General features: G+C 58.9%; 1 protein-coding gene across 3 annotated transcripts in view; it reads left to right on the forward strand.

Annotated features, from left to right (window-relative positions):
* Positions 1–15,981, forward strand: part of CELSR3 (cadherin EGF LAG seven-pass G-type receptor 3) — a 27,188-nt gene extending 11,207 nt beyond the window's left edge. Inside the window, exons 11-36 of one of the 3 annotated variants that reach the window (XM_009200836.4) lie at positions 26–142; positions 829–1,000; positions 1,159–1,300; positions 1,398–1,518; positions 1,802–1,985; positions 2,296–2,397; positions 2,615–2,629; positions 3,680–3,774; positions 3,967–4,176; positions 4,434–4,629; positions 4,898–5,053; positions 5,546–5,711; positions 6,220–6,387; positions 6,611–6,737; positions 6,830–7,036; positions 7,271–7,445; positions 7,652–7,764; positions 8,180–8,259; positions 8,792–8,918; positions 9,391–9,507; positions 9,590–9,738; positions 10,006–10,115; positions 10,469–10,627; positions 10,951–11,151; positions 11,901–12,786; positions 14,237–15,981. In XM_009200836.4, the coding sequence (XP_009199100.3) occupies positions 26–142; positions 829–1,000; positions 1,159–1,300; positions 1,398–1,518; positions 1,802–1,985; positions 2,296–2,397; positions 2,615–2,629; positions 3,680–3,774; positions 3,967–4,176; positions 4,434–4,629; positions 4,898–5,053; positions 5,546–5,711; positions 6,220–6,387; positions 6,611–6,737; positions 6,830–7,036; positions 7,271–7,445; positions 7,652–7,764; positions 8,180–8,259; positions 8,792–8,918; positions 9,391–9,507; positions 9,590–9,738; positions 10,006–10,115; positions 10,469–10,627; positions 10,951–11,151; positions 11,901–12,786; positions 14,237–14,264 (4,323 nt within the window). In that variant the 3' untranslated portion in view covers positions 14,265–15,981. The remainder of the gene's footprint in view (positions 1–25; positions 143–828; positions 1,001–1,158; positions 1,301–1,397; positions 1,519–1,801; positions 1,986–2,295; positions 2,398–2,614; positions 2,630–3,679; positions 3,775–3,966; positions 4,177–4,433; positions 4,630–4,897; positions 5,054–5,545; positions 5,712–6,219; positions 6,388–6,610; positions 6,738–6,829; positions 7,037–7,270; positions 7,446–7,651; positions 7,765–8,179; positions 8,260–8,791; positions 8,919–9,390; positions 9,508–9,589; positions 9,739–10,005; positions 10,116–10,468; positions 10,628–10,950; positions 11,152–11,900; positions 12,787–14,236) is intronic. The other 2 variants (XM_009200837.4, XM_031663369.1) reach the window with 2 other exon arrangements.
* Positions 15,982–16,737: the final 756 nt, after the last annotated feature.

Consider the following 16,737-nt stretch of genomic DNA (forward strand, 5'->3'; position numbering starts at 1 on the left):
GTGCTGACTGCCCCCCTTCCTCCAGGACACCATGGCGGTGGGGAGCGAGTTGCAGGGCCTGAAGGTAAAGCAGCTCCACGTGGGAGGCCTGCCCCCCGGCAGTGCGGAGGAGGCTCCTCAGGGTCTGGTCGGCTGCATCCAGGTGGGGGTCAGCATGGGAATGTGATATGGGGCATTAGGGTTAGGGGTCAGGGGTCAGAGGTCAGAGGCTCCTTGGGACCTGAAAGGCAGCATTCAAGTGGGGGTTGGCGCAGGGGGGTGAATGACCCAGCTTTGAGAGCTAGGTCAAGCCTTTCTGTGGCATTGGAGGTGGGAGTCTAGCTTGGATTATCAAGGACCTTTAGGAATCTGTGTCCAGAGCCGGTGGCTCCGCGCCACCGCAATCCCAGCAGCACTGGGAGGCTGAGGCGAGATCAGGAGGTCAGGGTCCGAGGGGAGATCATCTGGCTGACACGGTGAAACTTGTCTCTACTAAAAAAATAAAAATGAGCGGAGGCGTGTTGAGGCGCCTATGAGTCAGCTACTGGGGAGGCTGAGAGCAGGAGAATAGGTGTGAACCAGGAGAGCAGAGCTTGCAGTGAGCCGAGATCCCTGCACTGCACTCCAGCCTGGGCGACAGGCGAGACTCTGTCTCAAAAAAAAAAAAAGGAATCTGTGTCAGAAACAGCACAATTAGAGTCCCACAGGGGTACCAAATTGGGGATATTTTTGAGGCCTGGGTTTTTTTGAGGGTCTCAGAAGACTGCATGTCAGGGTGGCTGGCTCTGCAGTACTTGAGGCTGAGGTGCCTTAACATAGTCTCACCCCTTGCTGGCTGTGTGTCCATAGGGGGTGTGGCTCGGCTCCACACCCTCTGGCTCCCCAGCCCTGCTACCCCCCAGCCACCAAGTGAATGCGGAGCCTGGCTGTGTCATGACCAACGCCTGTGCCTCTGGGCCCTGCCCACCTCACGCCGACTGCCGGGACCTCTGGCAGACCTTTTCTTGCATCTGCCGGCCAGGTGGGCCTTAAGAGGGCTGGGGGAAGGGTGACCTGGGCAGGTGTTAGGGGCCCATGATGAAGACTGGGGAACCTGAAGGAGGCAGGGACTCGGGATGGGTGCCTGCTTCCTTCCATGCTCTGTGACCAGGGTCCTGAGCTTTCTGACCCAATCTGCAGGTTACTACGGCCCAGGTTGTGTGGATGCCTGCCTCCTGAACCCCTGTCAGAACCAGGGATCATGCCGGCACCTCCCAGGAGCTCCCCACGGCTATACCTGTGACTGTGTGGGTGGCTATTTCGGGCACCACTGTGAGCACAGGTAAGAGGCTGGGGCTGAGGCGATGAGGAGACCTGGCAGGGACAGGGAGGGTCACTGGGATACCATGGAGGCATCTTACCTGGCTATGCACCCCCAGGATGGACCAGCAGTGCCCACGGGGCTGGTGGGGGAGCCCAACCTGTGGCCCCTGCAACTGTGATGTTCACAAAGGTTTTGATCCCAACTGCAACAAGACAAATGGGCAGTGTCACTGCAAGGTGCGCCTGGCCCCTGACCTTTTAACCCTTCCTTGGACGCAATCTGTAATTCCTGTCCAGCTTGCTGACCTCCGCCACCTGACTTGGGCCCTAACCTCTTGCCTGTGTCCTGTGACCTAGTTGCTGTCTCTCATCCTTTACCCATGACCCCTCCCTTGCCTTCACGCATGGCCCAGGTGTCTTCTGGCCCATGAGCGCTGTTCTGTTGACCCTTTGTCCTTGATTCCACTCATTCCCCAAGCCCTGACCTCTGACTTCAGGCCCCTGGCCCATCCTCAAACAGGAGTTCCACTACCGACCGCGGGGCAGTGACTCTTGCCTCCCATGTGACTGCTACCCTGTGGGCTCCACCTCGCGCTCATGTGCACCCCACAGCGGGCAGTGCCCCTGTCGCCCAGGAGCCCTTGGCCGCCAGTGCAACAGCTGTGACAGCCCCTTCGCAGAGGTGACAGCCAGCGGCTGCCGGGGTGAGCAGGCTCCACCCAGCGGTACCCATAGAGGGCTGGCTCCAGTGTGCCACCATCACGTATCAGTGGCACACTTGGCTCCTTGGGGACTCTGGAAGCTTCTCCTGAGGGAGACCACTTACACCCAGGGAACCCTACCTTTGCCCTAAGTACTTTGCTGACCTGTCACAGAATCTGACAGGTCAACTCCTGAGAAGCCAGCAGGAGTGGTGGGCAGTGGGCCATGGGGTGGGTGGTGGAGGGGCAGTGGGCGTGGCTGTCACCTGCCCTGGACCCTGACTGCCTGGCTCAGCACCTCTTCTCTCTCTAGTGCTCTATGATGCCTGCCCCAAGTCCCTGAGATCTGGTGTGTGGTGGCCCCAGACAAAGTTTGGTGTCCTGGCCACAGTGCCCTGTCCCCGGGGGGCCCTGGGTGAGTATGTGGGGGAGAGGACATCACTGAGGGTGGGGGTGGGCCTGTCCTCTGACTGCTAGAGCCATCTCCTTTCCTGAGTTGGGTGGCTTTGTTCCTGCAAAGAGGTGGAAGTGGGGTGGGAGTCCATGTGGGCCCCTCACTACCGACTAGGGGCTCTGGGCCCTTCCCTACACCCTCATTGAGCCTCCATCTGTTTCTCTTGGCTTCTGGGCAGGATTGCGGGGTGCAGGTAAGGGGTACGTGTTTGCTCAGGTGCGCTGCCCCCTCCCACTGCCAGAGCTTTTGCAGACACCTCCTGCTATCTGAGGTCCCTGCAGACCCTTCCCTGCTGCCTGAAGTCCCTGCAGGCCCCTTCTGGCTATCTGAGTACCCCAGGGTCCCTTCTCTGATGCCTGAGATCCTCAGAGACCCCTCCCTATTGCCTGAGGACCCTGCTGACCCCTCCTCAGTTCCTGGGGTCCCCATAGGACTTTCCCCACTGCCTGAGGTCACAAAAGATCCCTCCTCAGTCTGAGGACCCTATAGCTCCTTCCTGCTGCTTGGGGGGCCCTCCCCACTGCCTGAGGTCCCCTCAGAACACCCCCTGCTGCTTGAGGTCTCTGCAGTGGCTGGACAGAGATTGTCTGGGTACGCATGCTCATGTGTGTGTCTCTGTGCCTGTGCACGTGTCTGTGAACCTGTTGCAGGGAGGGGATTCTGTGATTAAGTTGGGCTCTCTCTTGTTGGTAGCTACAAACTTTTTTAAGATCCAAGTCAATTCTCATTCAACCTCCATCCCAACCCCAGAGACCAGGGAGAGAAATGACAGCAAAGTAACCACTGGGGCAGTTAAAACTTATGTGAGAATCCTCCCACCTGACTTTGGTCACTGGATGTTCCTAGAAGCCCTCTTCTGTGTTGGCATGTCTTGTGTGTGTGCAAGAGAGCACTGTGTGTCTGTGTGCTGGTCTGGTCCATACGTGTGTGTGTAATTGGTGAGCATTGGTGTGTGTCTGTGTGAACCGGCATGTCTATGAGCCTGTCCTGGCCCACATGGGTGAGTGTGTGCAGCCCCACTCTTGTGCTTTGTGTGGTTGCTGGTTGAGAATGGTCTACAGCCCTCTCAGGAATTGCCTGACAAGCAGCTGGTGCCTACCTGGGCTTGGGCCACTACCTCCAGGGGTGCAGCTGTAGATGCTCATGACTCTGACTATCCCCTAGGATAGGAGAGGGTGCTGCGGTTATCTCCTCAGCAAAGGTATCCAGGCCCCAGGCCTGATCAGGGGTTGCCTGCCTCCAGGTGCTGCTGTGCGGCTGTGTGATGAGGCCCAGGGTTGGCTGGAGCCCGACCTCTTCAACTGTACCTCCCCTGCCTTTCGAGAGCTCAGTCTGCTGGTGAGACTGCCCAGAACTTTTCCTGCAACCTAAGACCTTCCTTGGCCTGTGGTGGGCCCCAGATACCACACCCTAGCCCTTGACCTCCTCAGCCTTTCCTGGTTGCCCTTTAATCTGGCAAGGCTTTCTCCCTGTGAGGCTTTGGAGGAAGGCCTAAGGGACCACAGAGCAACCATCTCTTTGTCCTGGCAGCTGGATGGCCTAGAGCTGAACAAGACGGCACTGGATACCATGGAGGCCAAGAAGCTGGCTCAGCGGCTACGGGAGGTGACCAGCCACACTGACCACTATTTTAGCCAAGATGTTCGAGTCACTGCCCGCCTGCTGGCCCACTTGCTGGCCTTCGAGAGCCATCAGCAGGGCTTCGGGCTGACAGCCACACAGGACGCCCACTTCAATGAGGTGGGGCTGTGCCCTGTGTTCTCATTGCCTTAGCCCCCCAGCTCCCAGCCTCCTGCCCCTGGATCCCCAGCTCAGGCCCTTGCTGTCCTCTTGGGAAGTGAAGGGCCTGGGCTCTCCCTCTGCCCTTGTCCTCTCCAGCCCCACCCCCTTGCTTGTTGGGGCCCCTCTGAGCACCTGTCCAGACCTCTCATGCCTGCCCCATCCCCTCATACATCCTCACCACCTGGCTGAGCCCAATTCTATCTCCATCCTCCCAGAATCTGCTGTGGGCCGGCTCTGCACTGCTTGCTCCAGAGACAGGGGACTTGTGGGCAGCACTGGGGCAGCGGGCCCCTGGGGGCTCCCCAGGCAGCGCAGGGCTGGTGAGGCACCTGGAGGAGTATGCAGCCACGCTCGCAAGGAATATGGAACTCACATACCTGAATCCCATGGGGCTGGTGACGCCTAATATCAGTGCGTTGTGGGTGGGGTGGGGCGGGGCATGGCAGGGGGCCATGAAAGGGCAGGTACCTGAAGGTCTGAGGGGCTGTGGCTATCGATGCCAATGTTAATGGCAGGAGACTCAGCCACCACCCTCAGTGTTTTGTAGGGACAGGCTCTGAGCTGGTAGCAAGGAAAACGGATTGTGGGACTCAGGTGTGGGATGCGAGTAAAAGGGAGTAGAACCCTTGGCAGGGGAAAGAGGTCCATGATGGGTCTCCCCTTTCTTTCTCCCGGGTAGTGCTCAGCATTGACCGCATGGAGCACCCCAGTTCTCCCCGGGGTGCCCATCGCTACCCCCGCTACCATAGCAACCTCTTTCGGGGCCAGGATGCCTGGGATCCTCACACCCATGTGCTGCTGCCTTCCCAGTCCCCACGGCCATCCCCATCTGAAGGTGAGAGCCCCTGGGGGACCCCTGGGCCAAGTCCTGTCTCTCTGTCCCCCCAACCAGATACCATGTTGCCCTCCTCCCAATTTTCCCCTTTCCAGACCTCCCCAATGTCAGACCCTCCCACATCTCCCCTCCACCCTCCACCCTCCCACATCTCCCCTCCACCCTCCCACATCTCCCCTCCACCCTCCCACATCTCCCTCCACCCTCCCACATCTCCCTTCCACCCTCCCACATCTCCCTTCCACCCTCCACCCTCCCACATCTCCCCTCCACCCTCCACCTTGCCACACCTTCACTTTGTCAGACCCTCTCCCTCATCACAGATGATCCCTCCCAGGCCTTGACTGTTCCTTTCTGGGTTCCTGTTCCCTGCATTCTCCAATTCTGCTCCCGTAGGGAAGAGACTCCCATATTTGATCAGGTTCAGAGCTGGGTTGGTGGGTGCTTTGGGTCAGAGGTCACTGACAGAAGCTCCTCCTCCTCTCCTGGCAGTTCTGCCCACAAGCAGCAGCATGGAAAACTCCACCACCTCAAGTGTCGTCCCCCGACCAGCCCCGCCAGAGCCAGAGCCTGGGATCTCCATTATCATTCTCCTTGTTTACCGCACCTTGGGGGGACTGCTCCCTGCCCAGTTCCAGGCGGAACGCCGAGGTGCCAGGTACTCAGGCCCCTCACCCCTGAGCTTCCTGCGAACTTCTCAGCCTGGCAGCCCCTTTTTTGGTGGGTAGATGCATAGGTTCACAACACACAGAGAGGAGCACAGCTCCAGGGAGCCCCGTCCTTGCTGGGTTCTGTGTGAATCTTATTCTCTGGAGTTGTGCAGAGTGGCAGAGCCCCTGGCTGACAGACACAGAGCCACACACAGGAGGGATCCATGAGCCAGGTACAGAGAGACCAAAGGGCTGACAGAGACAGACAAGGACAGGCTGACTGATGGTGGTCAGATGGGGGTAGGAGGGAGGACAATCAGAGGCAAACAGTTGCAGGTCCCCTGGAGCTGCTCAGCTCCTCAGCAGAGGCTGGAAGGATTCTTAGAAACAACTTCCACTCTGGGGACATCCCAGACCCTGGGTCAGCTCTGGCGAGTGGCATGAAGATGGGGTGAGGCAAGCAGGCTGAGTGTGGGGAGGTCAGCAGTGTGCAAGCCCAGATGGGTGTCTCCCCAGGCTTCCCCAGAACCCCGTTATGAACTCCCCGGTGGTCAGCGTGGCTGTGTTCCATGGACGCAACTTCCTAAGGGGAGTCCTGGAGTCCCCCATCAGCCTAGAGTTTCGCCTGCTACAGACAGCGAATCGGAGCAAGGCGATCTGTGTGCAGTGGGACCCACCTGGCCTGTGAGGACCCCCATTCTGGAAACCCTTGGTCCCCTGTTAGCCCTTGGGAGGCCAACTAATAGTCCCAGTCTACCCCTGGGGCCCCCACTAGTGCTGTCATGCAACCCGAACCATGAGGAATGCTGTACCCCAACTCCAGACACCCTCAGCCCTTCCTATGATCTCTCACAAACCCCTGCCTGACAGTGGGTCACAGTTGTGTCTAACTGCCCTGTGGCTGCAGGGCGGAGCAGCATGGTGTGTGGACAGCACGTGACTGCGAGCTAGTGCACAGGAATGGGTCCCATGCACGGTGTCGCTGCAGCCGGACAGGGACCTTTGGGGTCCTCATGGATGCCTCTCCCCGTGAGGTGAGGCTGTGTTCAGTGTCCCAAGGAAGTGGGGGGTCAAAGGGACACGGGGATTCTGCCCAACAGCCCATCAACCATCCCTGTCTCTGTAGAGGCTGGAGGGCGACCTGGAGCTGCTGGCTGTGTTCACCCACGTGGTCGTGGCTGTGTCTGTAGCTGCGCTGGTGCTGACTGCAGCCGTCCTGCTGAGCCTGCGCAGCCTCAAGTCCAATGTGCGTGGGATCCATGCCAATGTGGCAGCCACCCTGGGGATGGCAGAGCTCCTCTTCCTGCTGGGGATTCACAGGACCCACAATCAGGTGCAGGATCAGGGCCAGGGAACTTGTGTCCCAATGACCCTACTGGCCCAGAAGGCCTGGGGCCAAAACTCAGGGTCAGAGGTCAGGGATGCTCAGGTTGGGGCCAGGGTTTTTGGCAGGGTGCTGGGGTAAGATATTGTGGTTTAGGGGTGAGAGGTGCGAAGCAAATGCCTGGGGTAGGGGTCAGAGGTGGGTGAGGCAGGAGAGGTCCTGACACACGCCCCCTACCCTCAGCTGGTGTGCACTGCAGTCGCCATCCTCCTGCACTACTTCTTCCTCAGCACCTTTGCGTGGCTCTTCGTGCAGGGGCTGCACCTCTACCGCATGCAGGTTGAGCCACGCAATGTGGACAGTGGCGCCATGCGCTTCTACCATGCCCTGGGCTGGGGCGTTCCTGCTGTGCTGCTGGGTGAGGGCTGTGACCCCTAATCTCCATCCATCACATGGCCTGACTCCTGACCCTGTCCCCATTCCTGCTCATGACCCCCAACCTCAAACCCCAAGCCATCTATTCATGGGGGGGCTGCTCTGTCCTCACCCCTGCTTTCTCCCATACATGGGCTGGTCAGCAGTGCTGGAACACACGCCCTCAGTTCTACCCTTTCTCTTCCCAAGGCCTTGCTGTAGGCCTGGACCCTGAGGGCTATGGGAACCCTGACTTCTGCTGGATCTCAGTCCACGAGCCCCTCATCTGGAGCTTTGCTGGCCCTATTGTCCTGGTCATAGTGGTGAGTGCCCTGGACTTAGTGCCCCTTCTGTACTTCCCTCCCTCATGGGGGCGTGGAGCTGCAGTGACGTCAGCTGAGGGCAGCCAGATGGCATTCTGCAGGCTTCCTGGGCTCGGCCTTCATTTTTTCTGTCCTCTGGTCAGTGACCACCCCCATTCAACTGGCATGGAGATGGGGGCGGGGGGTCAGAGATTCAGTCGCCTGTCCATGCCTCTGCATCTCTCTATCTCTCAGTCCCTCTCTGGTTCTCCATTTCTTTTTCTGTAATGCTCAGCTCCTTTGGTGTGTGTGTATATGTGTGAATTTCTCACTGGTTCTGCCTCTCTCTGTGAATCTTAGTCTCTCTCACTCATTGCCTCTCTCTCTCTCTCTCTCTCTGCCCTGCCCGGCCCCACATGTCCGGCTGTGGGTCCAGATGAACGGGACCATGTTTCTCCTCGCTGCCCGCACATCCTGCTCCACAGGGCAGAGGGAGGCCAAGAAGACCTCCGCACTGTGAGTTGGCTGGCTAGAGGAAGGGGGGTTCTTAGGATGACAAGTCCTCCTGGGTGGGGTCTGGGGCCCCCAGATCTTCCCTGGTGCAGGTTAGGCTCCAAGTTCTGGATGAAGGAATGAAGTCACACCTGCCCTGACCTGCGGTCCCTCTCTGGCGCCCTCACTATACTGTGGGCCCACATGTGCTTCTGCCCTGCTGTCTCTCCTTGTCCTCTGGGTCCCCCCAGAGTCTCCCATGGCCTGGGTGGCTCACTTGGCCCCCTGCCCTGTGTGTTCCCACTTGTCTTCCATGCCCTCCCTTGTGGCTCCCATACCTCTGTGTTTTTCCCACGTGTCCTCATGGCCCTTTGACTGCTCTCCTGCTTCTTTGTGGGACCTCTCATCTCCCCCAGTGTCCTCCAGAGACCTCCATGTTCCCGTGTGACTTCCTTTTTTTCAGGTTCCGTGTGTGGCCCGTGTGTCCTCCTGTGTTCCCTGCATGAGCCCTACATAAGCCTTGCATGTCCTCCTTTGTCTTCCCATGTGCCCACAGCAGGACCCTTCGCAGCTCCTTCCTGCTCCTTCTGCTGGTCAGTGCCTCCTGGCTCTTTGGGCTCCTGGCAGTCAACCACAGCATCCTGGCCTTCCACTACCTCCATGCAGGACTCTGCGGCCTCCAGGTGACTCTGGTGCCCCTCCCTCGCCCCAGAACCAGGTGGGCCTTCAGTAGGCTGGGGCCATCCCTAGGCAGATGCTGACCCTAGGCCTGGAGCTGACTCGTACTGGATAACTGTTGCCAGGCTGGGTACTACCCCAGACCAGACACTGGCCCTAGCTGCTGCCCCCAGACCTGGAGCTGACTCTAACCTAGGCACTGATCCCAGACTGAGTGCTGATCCTGGACTGACCTTCACCAACACCGAGGCTCCGGGCCCCTTGCTGATCCACACCAACCTGACTGACTCCAGCCACTCCTGCTGCTCCAACCTCTCCCCTGCTGACCTTCCCCGACTCCCTTACTGAGTCCCGCATGGGCTCCTCACTGACCCACGCTAGCCTGCAGTGACTGACCCCCATTGCTGACCCACAGTGACTTATACTGGTCCCTGATTGACCCCTGCCGACCCTGCTTTGACCCTCGCTGACCCACAGGGCCTGGCGGCGCTGCTGCTCTTCTGTGTGCTGAATGCAGACGCTCGGGCTGCCTGGACGCCAGCCTGTCTGGGCAGGAAGGCAGCACCCGAGGAGGCAAGGCCAGCACCTGGGACGGTGAGTCGGGATGGGGGCCCTGAGAAGCCAGGGTTTGAGGCTGCTTCAGGGTTGGCTCACATTCTGTCCCCACCACCCCCAGGGACCTGGGGCTTACAACAACACGGCTCTCTTTGAAGAGAGTGGCCTCATCCGCATCACTCTGGGTGCCTCCACCGTCTCCTCTGTGAGCAGCGCCCGCTCTGGCCGGACCCAGGACCAGGACAGCCAGCGGGGCCGCAGCTACCTCAGGTGAGGGGAAGGGCCTCCTTGTGAGGGCACACTCAGCTTAGTCCAGCCCCACCTTACCAGGGCTTGGCATGACCAGGTCCTAGGGTGGGTGGCTCTACCCATCTCGGCCATCTGGGGCCCTGCTTCTGCCTCTGCCCTAAATGCTTCCCACCACACACCCAGGGATGCCATTCCACCCGCAGCTGGCTGTGCGCTCAAAGACACTCCAGCCTCCAAGGCACCCCATCACATCCCTCTTTCATGGCGGGGGGGCTCCTGCATTTCCAGGGACAATGTCCTGGTTCGACATGGCTCAGCTGCTGACCACACTGACCACAGCCTCCAGGCTCATGCTGGCCCCACTGACCTGGACGTGGCCATGTTCCATCGAGATGCTGGTGGAGTTGGGGCCTGGGGCAGGGAGGAGGGAGGCAGAGGATCTCTCCCCGTCCCCTTTTCTTCTGCCCCATACTGGGAGCAGTGGCTGACTGGGGTGGGACGATCTCCCCCAAGGTCCCTGCCTCAGGAGGCACCTACCTCTCCAGCCCTGGTTCTCCCAATCCACTCCTGATTCGTCCTTCCCTCTGCTAAGTCCCAGCCCTTCTGCTTCTACCTCCACTCCAAGCTCTGCCCAGGTTCCCATCCCCAACCCTAACCCCCTTGCCATACCCACCTCTAGACCCTCAACTCCAACTTCCCTTATCTCCAAGTCCCTTACCTCTGAAAGTCCTTCTGACTTTCCCAACTCCAGGAGCAGACTCCGACTCCGACAGTGACCTGTCCTTGGAGGAGGAGAGGAGTCTCTCCATTCCATCTTCAGAAAGCGAGGACAATGGCCGGACGCGGGGGCGCTTCCAACGGCCACTCCGCCGGGCAGCCCAGAGTGAGAGGCTCCTCACCCACCCCAAAGGTGCCAGGCGCCCTCTGACCCCTTGGGTGACCAAGGGATGCCCCATTTGTTATCCCTCCAGCTCCCCATCTTTCCTGCGGTTGGGGTTCAGCCTGGTCTTTCTGACCCCTCAGCCATCAGGTTCCCCGACTTCTAGTCTCTGTCTACCTCCAGTTAAGGGGAGGGGATTCACCAGTCACCCCTACCCACTGATCTCTAGGAGATACCCTCCTGTTCCCACCTCTGCTCAAGGAGAACAGCCAGGGTTTCAAGGGTCTAGGGTCAGGGGTCATGAGTCACCGGGATCAACGCAGAAGCTCCTATAACCTGCCCTGGCTCCACAGATGTGGATGGCAATGACCTCCTGTCCTACTGGCCAGCCCTGGGGGAGTGCGAGGCAGCCCCCTGTGCTCTGCAGACTTGGGGCTCTGAAAGGCGCCTGGGGCTGGACACCAACAAGGATGCAGCTAACAACAACCACCCAGACCCGGCCCTGACCAGTGGGGATGAGACTTCTCTGGGCCGGGCCCAGCGCCAGAGGAAAGGTACAGTCCCTGAGCCCTGGCCCGCACTACAGGAATGCTGAGGGCTGCTCATGCCCTGAGCCAAGGGACTGCAGCTTCCTCATCCCAAACTGAGAGCTCTTCTTATTCTGACCTGGGGGGCTTCTGCTTCTCTAGCCTGTTTCATGGTCCTCAGGGACTGCTCCTATCCTGACCTGGGAATTCTCTGTCCCCCTCTACCCTGGCTGGCACTACAGGGGGACCACAGGGGACCACTCCTGCGCCAGCCCGTCTGTTTTCAGAGACCATAGGAGTTGCTTCCCCCTGGCCTCCCACCCAGATTCCAGAGCTCCTGCTCTGATCTGGAAGATTTCTGCCCCCCACTCTGCTCTTATGGGAACTCGGAGAAAAGAGGTTTCTGCCCTCACCCTTGCATCACAGGGACCCTGGGGACTGCTCCTGCCCAACCCAGAGGCTTCCTGCATTTCAGCCAGGCTTGCATTGTCAGGATCTGAGGGCTGCCCCTTTTCTGACCTCAGGGAGTTTGCCCCATCCCCTGCACCATGGGACCTGCCCGCCTTCCCCCCGCCTTGGGACCACAACTGGAAGATGACTGCCCTTCCACTCTGACCCCTGTCCTGCTGCCTCTCTGGGACCACCAGGGTTGCCTCTGCTGCTCCCAACCCTGTGTTGGAAGGATCCCAAGGGCTGCCACACCCCTAGACTCAGGAATTCCTGCCTGCCCTCCCCCTCCCACACACACCCTGCCCCCCATTTTCTTCCTCTCATAGGCATCCTGAAGAACCCGTTGCAATACCCACTGGTGCCACAGACCCGAGGCGCCCCTGAGCTGTCCTGGTGCCGTGCAGCCACCTTGGGCCACCGTGCTGTGCCAGCTGCCTCTTATGGTCGCATCTATGCTGGCAGGGGCACAGGCAGTCTTTCACAGCCAGCCAGCCGCTACTCTTCTAGAGAACAGCTGGACCTGCTCCTCCGGCGGCAACTGAGCCGTGAGCGACTAGAGGAGGCCCCTGACCCTGTTCCACATCCCCTGAGCCGGCCAGGGTCCCAGGAATGCATGGACGCTGCACCGGGCCGACTGGAGCCCAGAGATCGGGGCAGCACCCTGCCACGGAGGCAGCCACCCCGGGACTACCCTGGCGCCATGGCTGGCCGCTTCGGGTCACGGGATGCGCTGGACTTAGGGGCACCTCGAGAGTGGTTGAGCACACTGCCCCCACCCCACTGCACCCGGAACCTTGATCCACAGCCCCCACCTCTGTCCCTGTCTCCCCAGCGGCAACTCTCAAGGGACCCCCTCTTGCCATCCCGGCCACTGGACTCTCTGTCTAGGAGCTCGAACTCTCGGGAGCGGCTGGACCAGGTGCCTAGCCGGCACCCCTCACGTGAAGCCCTTGGGCCACCCCCACAGCTGCTCAGAGCTAGGGAGGACCCGGTCAGTGGCCCCAGCCATGGCCCCTCCACAGAGCAGTTGGACATTCTTTCCTCCATCCTTGCCTCTTTCAACTCCTCGGCCCTCTCCTCCGTGCAATCTTCAAGCACACCCTCGGGCCCTCATACCACTGCCACACCTTCTGCCACAGCCTCTGTGCTTGGGCCCTCCACGCCACGTTCCGCCACATCTCACAGCATCTCGGAGCTGTCGCCAGACTCAGAGTAAGTATGGTCCAGCCACCTGCTTGCACCCTCATCAGCTTAGGGCAACCTCCTGTGTGCCCTGCCCTGTGTTCTGCCACAGAAGGGGATGAGGGCTGGCAGACAGGTATGGGCTACCCCAGGCCGGGCACAGCCAGAAGGCCACAGGCTGGGGACAGGAATCTGGCAAGAAATGGGGGTTGTGACTAGCAGTGACTTGCTGGCTGTGTGACTGGGGCCAGCCAGCCTTCCCAGCACCTCCCAGGCTAAGGAGAAATAGGTGCCTTCCAATGTGTTGAGCTAGTGGAGGGGAGGACAGGAGCTGAGGCCTAGAAGTGGGAGATGACCTGGAATATGCAAGGGGCAGGGAGGAGAGCAGGAGGCCTTGCTTGGGAAGCTTCGCCTAGGGGGTCGTATAGGACAAGGAGAGGCTGGAAGTGGTGCCAGGATATACCAGGCTGAAGAGCTTGCTTTGTTGAGGATAAATCATTCATTCATCGATGTATTCAGTCAATATTGAGTTCCTCCTGTCTGTGGACACTTTGGGGTGGGGCTCACAGGAACTGAGTTGGAACCTGGTTCATCTCGGGTGCCTATGAAGCATCTGTGGGGAAGGGGGTGGCAGACAGGCCCAGGAAGTAGTAGACCCAGGAAGTAGCTGGATACACAGGAGTCTGAGAGGGACTGGTGGGAGTGGGGAGGCACCAGGAGCTGCCAAGTCTTGTAAGCCAAGAAGAGAGTTGAGTTTCAAGGAGGAGAAACAGCTGGGTCAGGCTCTGGGGGTTTGTGGGGTAAGAGATGGCTTGGGGAGGAAGGGAGCCCTGGGGTGGGGCAGGGGACCAACAGAATTGACCAGGACCCAGGGCAGAGAGAGGACAAAGGAGAAAGGAGCAGGGTTTTGGGGGTCCTGGGGCCTGGGCACTGAGGGCTGCTGCGGGGTAGGGACCAGAGGGAGCTAACCCACTACCTGGGTCCCCCTGCAGTCTAACTTTGGGGTCTGGCTGTTTGGGAGGTAGACTAGGGACTGAGTAGGGGTTCAGGCTCTGGAGTCACAGAGGTTTGAGTTTGAGCTCTGTCTTACCTCACTAGCTGCGTGACCCTAGGCAGAGGCAAGTCTTTCTGGGCCTCAGTTTCCTCATCTGTAAAGGAGTCTGTAGTAATAAACTCTTTGAGATGTGGAAATCTATGAGATAATATCTGTCAAGTGCTCAGCATAGCATCTGTACACAGTAGGTGCTCTTGAAGCACTCAGATAAAAGACCTGGGCAGCCAAGGAGCCTTGCTGAGTCTAGGGGCACGGAATGAAGGACTCTGAGAACCCCAGAGTGGGCATGAAGGGGCTGGGGGCTAAGAGGCAAGAGCAATGGTGGAGGCAAGGGGAACAGCCAGGCCAAATGTGGTGGGGGAATCCAGAGCCGCCTGACTTGGAGCCCTCTGGGCATCAATCTCTGATTTCCTCATGTGCTTCCAGAGTTCCCAGAAGTGAGGGTCACTCCTGAGGGGACGACGGTGTGGACGAGGAACAGCTGAGGGTGACAGGAGAGACTCCAGGAGTGGGGGCGGATCCCAGGGCAGCCTCCTGCTCCCCAGTGGCAGGTGCCCCAGCTCTCCCTGGCGTGGCAGGGTTGAGGCTCCATGCGCATCTGTGAGCATGCGTGTGACAAGTGCAGAGAGGGGGGACTGGAGGGAGACTTTTATACGTTTTGTACCTTTGTAACCAGAGAGATGCTTATGTTATTTTTCAGCTTTTCTGTCTCCTGGGGGGTTTGAGGCTGGGCTGGGAGGGGGAGGGAGATAGAGGGAGACATGCAGTTTGACCCCATTTGGGTCCTGAGCAAACCCTATGCTCATCTCTCTCTTCTTCCTGGGGTGGACTCAGATGCGTGGGACATATGCCTTCCTCCCCCTATTCCACCCCCAAGTTGATCTGAGTATCATCAGGGGCCCAAAGCACAGAATTGTCCTTTGCTTTTTCTTGAATGCCCCAAAGGCCAAACTTCTGGGGCTGGGGGTTGGTCTTGGAAACAGGGGTCATCTGACCTCCTCATGGGGGCTCACTCATGCCGCCCCTCCCGGTGGATGTGTGTGTTTATTATGTGGAGTCCCTGCCACTTACTGCCTTATGACCTAGGACTGATGCTGTGGGGTGCTGGTGGAGCAGCTGATGTCGTGTTTACAGAGCAAGGCTTCCCTGTCTCCCACGGGGAGGAGCTCGGGCCTCTAGTCAGACATTCCTGCAGAGGGTCGGTGGAGGGGTCATTCACCTGCCCCTGCAGCGAACAAAAGTTGTCTGTGGTGCCATTTGATTCCCTGACACTGCCCCCTGCTTGAATCGATTCTGAAGGTTAAGGTGGGAAGGTGAGCAAAGGGAGCAGAAACAAGGGAATTCAAGACCCAGAATGTAGGTGCCACTGCCTCCTATGTTTACAGGATCCTCCGTGGCCCTAGGCACCCGGGCTGCAGGAAGTGACTCCATTCCACTCCTCCTTTATTCCTTTAAAAAGGGAAAAGTGACTGTTACGACCCTGTTCACAAAACTCTTACTTTTGCTATTTTGTCTGCTGTCCAGAACTGGAGACTTTAAAATTTTGTTACTGTTTACAAGTCCAGATTCAAAAAATGTTTTTACTTTGTTTACAACTCAAAACTTTGAGCTTTTACACTTTGTTTACAGTAGAGAATTTTTTTCCCCTTTGTTTACAAGTGAAAGGTAGGGAAAGTAGGAGAGGGACTTGGGGGACCCACCTGTGAGGACCCTGACCTGGCCATCTTGAGGGGTTTTCTAACCCCCAGCTTTCCCAGGCCGAAGGTCAGCCTTGAGTCCCCAGACCTAGAAGACCTTGAGAGTAGGCGTCCTCTAACCACTGGGGAGAGTGGCTGTGCAGGGTTGGGGGGTGGTCTGTGCAGACACCTCCTCACCCACCACCCCATGCATACTCTTGGGAAGCAGTTTCCTGGGAGATTAGAAATTCTACTTCCCTGACTGGAGCTAAATCCCACCAGCCAGGACCCAAACTCTTACCCAGAAGGACCCCAGCTCTTGAAGGGCTGAATGGCCTGCTGGGGGTGGGAGGGTGAGTTTGCTATGTCCTAGGTTTCCTCGATGCCCCTCTCTGGGGGGTTCCCCTCCTCCAGCCCAGCGGCCCTCTGTCCTGTCTGTGTAAATTGTTCCGTGAAGCCGCGCTCTGTTTTGGGAATAAACTTCTATAGAAAACAGTTGTTGCCTTTTCCTGTTGGGGGCTGGGGAGGTAGGATGGCAGCTGTGAATGATTCAAGCCAGACTGACCTTTGAGAGGAATCTGAGCCCCTCCCAGCTATTTTTAGCCCATTTCATGGCAGATCTCTTTCACCTTGAAATCTGGCTCCTCACCTTGTGATTGGGGCCTGATGTTGGAGCACAGGTGCTGAGAATAAGGTGCCAAGGGAAACCTCCCCCCTAGTCAAGGCAGCGGCACCAGGATTTCCTAATTCTTCAGGGTCTGCAGCCCTGGCCCGGCATTTTTTGCCCTCACCTGGGTGAAACCAACCTGAGGAACTGCTCTTGCAGTTCCCGCCTTGCCCACCAACAGCACCGACCCCCACCATTCTCCTCGGCGGCCCGCGCAGGAACCTTCTGGGAGCGATGTCCGGGCTGTGCTTAGTGCAGCGGAGGGGATCCTCCAACCATTCCTGGCCTGGGTGGCCAGAGTTAAAGGGGAGGACTTGGGGATCGTCGGCTCCGGATCTCAAAGACATGCCTAGTCTCAGAAAGCCTGAGGGTGGCGCTCTCAGCTGGAGGCATGAGAAGCCCCACAGACCTGGATCCCCCACAAGTTAAGGCTGGGGTCCACCGGCCACACCCCTAGGCCTCCCGGCCAGTGGAGTCTCCCTTTCCCACTCCCTGAGTACCTTCCGCCGAGCCAGTACCTGGGATCAGCTCCAACCTACTCAAGGCCTCGGGGCGCGACTACGGCCAGCCCAGCGCGGGTGCTT

Source organism: Papio anubis, chromosome 2, assembly GCF_008728515.1.
Source record: "Papio anubis isolate 15944 chromosome 2, Panubis1.0, whole genome shotgun sequence".
NCBI lineage: Eukaryota > Metazoa > Chordata > Mammalia > Primates > Cercopithecidae > Papio > Papio anubis.